This window comes from Anoplophora glabripennis, unplaced genomic scaffold (genome assembly GCF_000390285.2).
Source record: "Anoplophora glabripennis isolate ALB-LARVAE unplaced genomic scaffold, Agla_2.0 scaffold386, whole genome shotgun sequence".
Classification (NCBI taxonomy): Eukaryota; Metazoa; Arthropoda; class Insecta; order Coleoptera; family Cerambycidae; genus Anoplophora; species Anoplophora glabripennis.
In genome coordinates, this window is record NW_019416767.1 from 162,728 (window position 1) to 169,992 (window position 7,265).

Consider the following 7,265-nt stretch of genomic DNA (forward strand, 5'->3'; position numbering starts at 1 on the left):
TTGAAATTTAGCTGTGTATACCAAATTTCATTCATTTATCACAACGCGATTGAGAGATATTGCAAAAAAATGATTTCCATTCCTCCCTCTTCAATGGGTCCCTGTGCCCTTAGGAAGCATTTCCGGACCCATGTTCATATGAACTTTTTTACTTAGTTTTGATCATAGAATCGGCCTGTTCAGGGTTGGCAGCTAATTATGAGACACCCTGTATATACATATTTTAACTGTAATAAATAATGAGCAATCTTTAATAATAATTGTAACAATTTTACGTTAGAAAAATATACGCCCCTGAGCGTAAGACAATGAAGGCTAAACATACACAGAATTTTTATCATGAAACATCTATAATCATCACAAGCATAAGATTACATAGAACAATTAACAACAAAGTACTTAAAGAATGTTACCTGCTAACTAATACCGGTTAAACACTTTAAAATCTTTCATCACTTATATATTTTCATCGTGCACCGATCGTTTTACTTTTCACTCTCCGCGCTGTCCTCGCTTCTACACTATAGGCTTCCTTTCCGAAATCCCCACCTCAGCACTTCTTTTTGTGCTTCCTTCTGCCAATTGTCAATATTACGTTTTCATTATTGTGCAACACCCATGTAACGGGTGACGTTGAAGTTGATAAGATAAGTATGGTTTACCCAATTTTTTTTCCTTTTAAAAAGCTCTCTTTCTTTTAATAAACTTTTATTAGAGAAATTTTTCCCGTTTAAAAGTTATAAGCAATATCGTCCTAAAGAGTCTCAAAAGAAATACCACCTAAAAATCACATTAGCGGTGGAAGGATCAAGTAGTCGTTGGAAAATAATTGAACCAAAAAGAATATGTCAAAACGAAAAAAATGACTACCGGCAGATTACGATAATTTTTTTAAGTAGAATTTTTCTTTGAAAAGAAAGTGTTTCAGGCCGAAAATAATGAATATCTCAGAAACTTCTTGATTTTTTATCTAAAAAAATTTGAGGTTATTTAAGACAGAGAAAAGTATACTTTCACCAAGTTTCGTCAAAATTAAATTATTTTTGCGGAAATGAGATAAAAAAAACTGTTTTTCGCATTTTTCTCGGAAATTTTGAGGTTATGTTAAAAAGTGACTTCTACAAAAGTTGCATGGTCTACAACTTTTGTATTGGATACTTTTTTGTTTGACGTCAACTTTCGCCAGAAATCCCAATGTTACAGTTTTTCATAACTTTTCAACCCCCCAAATCAACCCTCCGCCGCACAGTGGGGCAGAATCCCAAAAAGCTGGCCAAAAGTCAAAATCTTTAAAAATCGATCTGAAATTTGTTACTCGGGGGTTTTTGGGGTCACTGATAACGAATTTGGAGTCAGAATTGCAAAATTCAATGTGGACGATTTAATATAGCCATATCAGAAGTAGAAATATTTTTCAAATAGGGATTAAGAATTAAAAGATTATGAAATACAAAATGTCACATTTATCAAGCATGAAGAAGATGTAAAAATGACAAATGACATATTAAACTATTTATATATTTCGTTAAATATGTATCGAGAGTGATTTATTTGAATCCCGTGCCAAAGTTGAAACAGTTCCAGTTTTTTCATAAAAGAAAAGAATAATCGTCTGATGAAAAATCTTCTTAAGTTGAGATAATTTCGTTTTTATTTGCAATCTTCCCAAGTCTTACATCGTCCAGAGAAGGCGAAATTCATTTTACTCTACATTTTACAAAAACCTATACAAAAAGTTGTTAAGAACTTATAGGCAGCTAATTTTTGTTTTAGTTTACAGATAATAGTTTTGTCTTTTTTGTCCAATAAGTTAAATGACAGAATTATGCAGAATTATTAAACTTTTTTCTTCAAAACTAAATTATTATTTCATTTTATAACGTAAAATTCACATAAGTTTGGTAGCCAATTACTATTTTTGGTAAAAATATTGAGTATTTTAACCTACATATTCATAATCTACGTACATTTATGAGTTGATTCCATTTTGTTACAGATAAATCGGTGAACTCTACGAAATTTTATATTTAAATATTTATGATTTAAAAAACAGGTAGCCAATCCAACAGTAAAAATTACCAAATTAGAAACAATATTTTTTGACTTTAGGCCAGCTTTTTGGGAATCTGCCCCCACTGTGCGCCGCCCCTGCGCACGCATTTATTATTTTTAGGTTTATTATAAGCTTTTTTACCATTTCTACTTATAAAAGTCCAGAGGTAACAATTTTTTTTTCTCCAAGTGTAATTTGGTTGAACTATATGTCATTGTACATAATATTTAGCATCTATAGTGATAAATTCAACTTGCCGAAACAAAAAGTCGCGAAATGGTCATTTCCCAGCTTATTTTCCTGGCCTATGCTACTAATAGGTAGTAGGGATATAAGAACTACGATGTTAAAATAATTGAAATTAATCTTCCTTGCACGTAAGTCATTCAGATTTGTCATTTCATGATTTTAAAACTTTTTTAAAATAAAATATTGCTGATAATAATTCGTTACAGGTAAATAATTTTCTTTAATATATATTATATATCTGCTATATAATGAAAAAATTATATGTATAAAATTACTATTTCAATAAATACAATAGTATTAAGGATAAGGATAAGGTTACAGATACCAATATCGATGAAGCTTTGTGGGATAAATTAGATGACATCGCCACCTTTACGACGAACGTTCGTATTTGCATTGGTGTTAAAGAAATTTTCCCTTCTGAACTGTCGTTTACAGGGAAAATAACGTGCATTTTTTCACCAACAGTATTCCAGACGTACTTCGATCTTTGTTTGTAATCTTCTAATAGCTCATTGGCCCCTAGGGTAGTTTCAGTCATTTCCTTAATTTTAAATTTGTTGAATAGATTCTAAAAATAAAAATAATATTAAAAAAGTATGCCATTTAGAGACTGTTCCATTTTCGATGAGAGTTCAGGATATCTCAGACACCACTCGCGATATGGAAAGATCGATGATGAAAATTCTTGAGCAGGAAAAAATTCGAACCCTCATTTTTTCTCGAATTATAGCACGATATTCATTTCCAACAAGTCCGTTTCTGTGGCTAGATATGAAAACTAAAGTAAAGATTCTCCCGATGAATTTAGTTTTTGCCGGATATCATGATTACGGAGTCAATGACAATGGTCTAGAAAAATAGTGATTTTTTTTCTGCATTAACCGTAATTTTCTAATTGAATCTACTGGTATTTATGAAAAGAAAACTAACTGGATATGTTCCTTCACAAAAAAAAAAACAAAATTAAGTTACTTGTAGTGGCATAGGTGAAAGTAAATTATTCTCACAGCCACTCAGATGCTTCCAAATATCTGGAGGCAAGATCAATATTCAAGAAGCGAGACAAACTGTGTCGTGAAAATTATCATCCTATTAGTTTAACACCGATTGTTGTAAAATAAGGAAGTCCATAATAGTTAATATAATGTTTCTAATCTTATTATCCAATACAGTAATTCCAAAAGAACAGCATAGTTTCGTCCCTTGTGGTTCTGTTTGCAAACTTATTTTTATTGCAACGTGTCGTTTCATTTCTGTCACTCGAAGTCAAACACCTAGAGGACGTTAACTATTCAGATTTTGCCAAAAGACTTGAATTTAAACGTAAGCTTCATCATTTTGGCAATCGAGGAGATCTTCTATCATATCTCAAGGCTTTTCTTAGTGACAATTTTTAGTGTGCGGTTTGGAAACTTCTTTTCTAAATGGCAGTGTGCTTCAAGGATTTGTTTTGGGGCAAGTACTGTTTTTGGTGTTGGTTTTCTAACTGTGGGCCACATAAACTCACGAGTTTCTTTCTATTTGGATGAAGAAAAGCTCTATACAAGTCAATACGGATATATTAAGACCTTAACAACGTTCCAAGATGGTGCAAAAACTGGATGCTGCATTTAAACGAAAACATATGTGATTTGCTCCACCGCTCTACTACAATCATTTACTTTAATATTCAAGATTGCAGGCAGACAATTATTTCTATTAATTCGAGTGCAAACTGAATTGCTCACTTCTGTGATCAATGCGTCATCCGTAAAACGCTTTTAAAATCTGCTATGGAGCATTATAGCAGATCTTCTATATTTTTTCTTTCGTTCTCATATTCACTGCTAAGTTTTTACTTTTGTATTGTTATCATTTGTTGTCATTTGCATTTTGCTCAATACAGGCTGTTACAAATTCGCTTCTCACCACAGGGATCTCGGAAACGGTAAGAAGTACGAAGTAGCTTAAATGGGGGCAAAGTTGCGTAATCAAGGCACCAACATTATGCCTTTAAAAAATCAAGGCTAACATGATTAGTTTTCGAAACATTTGAAAAAAAAAACCGAAATTTTGGAAATTCGTTTTTGTTTTATTTCAACCTTGTTTGAGGTGATATTGAAAAAAGGAGAATACTTTCTCATGACCACTTTTTGCCCTCTATCGAATGGCATAATAAATTTTTATATGTAACGTCTCGTCTCTCCAAGACCATCATCAACTTCCATTTTTTTTAAATACGGCCCTAGAAATTACATTTTTTGCAAGCTTTCATGACCCCCAATACTGTACTGCCTCAGTCCGAACCAGATTCAGACGTTTTGTCTCGAAAAATTCATATTCAGTGTATTCGTTCCAAATTTATCTAAATTTTTTATTTAGATTTCTTTGTTTATTGAATTATCGTACACTGTGTGTCGTTAGACCCTGTGAAATCCATATAGTTATTTAAACTATTATCTACCATCACATATAAAAATTAAGAATACGAGGTTTTGGTCACCATTTGTGAATCACCCTGTATACTATAAGATATAGTTCGAAATTTAAGTATCAACAAAAGTTAACAAAATAATAATTTCATAAGGAAAGCGATTGTAGAAAATATTAACAGTTACCCTAGATGGAAATCGGTAAAAACCCGTTTCAAAAACGAAAATGACCTTCAAAATTTACCGAGATAACAGGCGCATATCTAAAATAGTCGAGGTTTTTAATAGACGCTATTTTTACTAATGGTAGTGAAGCATCAACTACTTCACATTTTAGTAATCCCACTAACTGCGTCATTGTACAATAACATGTACATGTCTGATATGAAGCTTAGCATCGATCAATTTATTCGAGACGTATCTAGTGGCACTCTAATGCCGGCCCTGTCGGCCTGGCGTGCCGGTGAACAATCAAGGTTTTTTGCTGAGAGACGTTGATCATACATTTCAGTATTGTTTGTTCGTGTGTGAGTGAGTTTGTTTCTTTACTTGGTCGAGTGTATGGCACATGTTTTTTTGGCAGTCAGTAGCCCTGTGAACATAGAGCGGTACACGGATTAGCCTATTTCTGCCACTACAACGCGTACTTCAGCGTAGTAGCATAACATAGATTACTACTGTTTATGTATTTGATAGTCGCCACAAAGTTTCCGATGTCTAATCATAAATTAAAAACAAGTATGTCTTCCATTTATAAATAAATATAAATCTGATTATCTGTAAAAAAAGATAAGAACATTTAAAAAGCCAATCTTACTGATTTATTAGTTTATCATGTTGTAAGTTTGTAGTTTTTACTTGAATTTAATTTATTTAGCACAATACATTAAACTTTTGGTCGAAAATGTCATTAAAATGAACCGTAACGCGAAAATAAATGTAGGCACAATTTTTGTCTGTCTAGAGAAATTCATTGATTTTTCGTTATCTTTAGCAGTTTCTGAGATCATGGATTACCATCGAAAATGAAACAGTCTGTACAATATTTTTCGTTGATTCTTGAAAAATTTGACTTTACGAGTAGTTTTGAAAATAGTGCCAAGTGACGTGCACAAAAACCATAAAACCCATAAAAGTATATACATATATAGAAGTATAAAATCTATACTAATGGGCCCCTTAAGGTGGCCATATTCCCGGCCGAGAAATAGTGAAATTTCTGGCGTTTTTAGGTACTGAAATCTTTAAAAGTAAAACGTGTAGAACAAAAGTAAGCACAAAAATAAAATCCTTGATGTTTTGTTTATTCATTGTTACCATNTTTGCTGTCAAATGTCAATTTTTCCAGTGGCGTAAAAGTTAGGGGGGAAAAGCCCTTACGATACCTTAAAATCTCCACCACTGGCACGTTCAATAAATTTGAGAAGGGTGTGAAAAAGTAGCCATTAATAGTGGTAATGCGTGTGCAAAAACTCAGTCCTGTAGTTCAAACGGTTCCTAAGATATTGCCAAAAAATTTGAAAAAAAATGAAAGTTTTGGCACCGTGTATCTCTAAAACGAAAGCCCGAAGAGAAAAATGGAAGAGGAAAAGAATGTTTCTTTTTTCAAGAGGAATTTACAGTTTTCCGTTGCGACACTTATTTAGGAACACCCTGTATAGTATATTTATAGAGTAGAAGGTAGTATTTATTTCAGGATGAGTTAGTGTCTGAAATATGTATGTAGATCCTTGAATTGAAGTCATAGAATTAAAAATAGAAAATTAAAAAAAAAAATAGTATAGACGAATACCCAGATCTATCACAATATCAAATCCTCAGATGTCTTCCAGTTTAAAATAAATATTTTCTGTAATCTGCATACATTAAAGAGAACTCCACCCATTCCCTAATTCTATGTTTGCGGTACAAAGTTGATTTCCTTGCATTTTTCACCTTAAGTAAATGCCACTTCCTTAAGTATGTACAGGGTGTCTCAAACTCGATAGTATGGGCCTACTGTGAGGACACAAAAAATTTAAATAAAATTTGGGACACGTGGTGTTAAATGGGAAGATGTAAGCTCCATTTTCAATAGAAAGTATTATCTTTGGGATTTGACAGAAACGACTAATGACGTCATGAATTATATTTTTACCAGGAACATTCTGTAGTATAACAACCCCAGGTTCGATCGAAAAAAAATAAATAAATATAAACGTAGCTGTGGCCAAAAATATGTGATCGTCATAAGGAATACCTACGTTGTATACATCTATTTTTAATTGACCGGAAGGCGCTGGTAACTTTAAAGAGGAGAAGTATGGTTTAATTTTATAAAACAAAAGCAGAATAAATACACCTAACTTTATTATTTATGTACAACAGTCTTCAAATTGAACATGTGACAAATAGAAAGAGCAACAAAAACATTAACAACCATTTAACATAAAATGAGAGTGCCAGGCTCACCTAGAGCTCCTGTGGGGAAAGAGCATGGCAGAGAAACCCACGATCGTTGCTCTAACCACCCAAATATAAATACAAAACAACCGCTAACCAAAGGCATA

At 32.7% G+C, this 7,265-nt stretch overlaps 1 protein-coding gene across 1 annotated transcript in view; it reads right to left on the reverse strand.

The window, feature by feature from the left end:
* Nucleotides 1-2,539: 2,539 nt before the first annotated feature.
* Nucleotides 2,540-7,265, reverse strand: part of LOC108910286 (lysosomal alpha-mannosidase) — a 77,221-nt gene continuing 72,495 nt past the window's right edge. Inside the window, exon 16 of the mRNA XM_018714849.2 lies at nt 2,540-2,873. Coding sequence (XP_018570365.1) covers nt 2,577-2,873 — 297 coding nt within the window. The 3' untranslated portion in view covers nt 2,540-2,576. The remainder of the gene's footprint in view (nt 2,874-7,265) is intronic.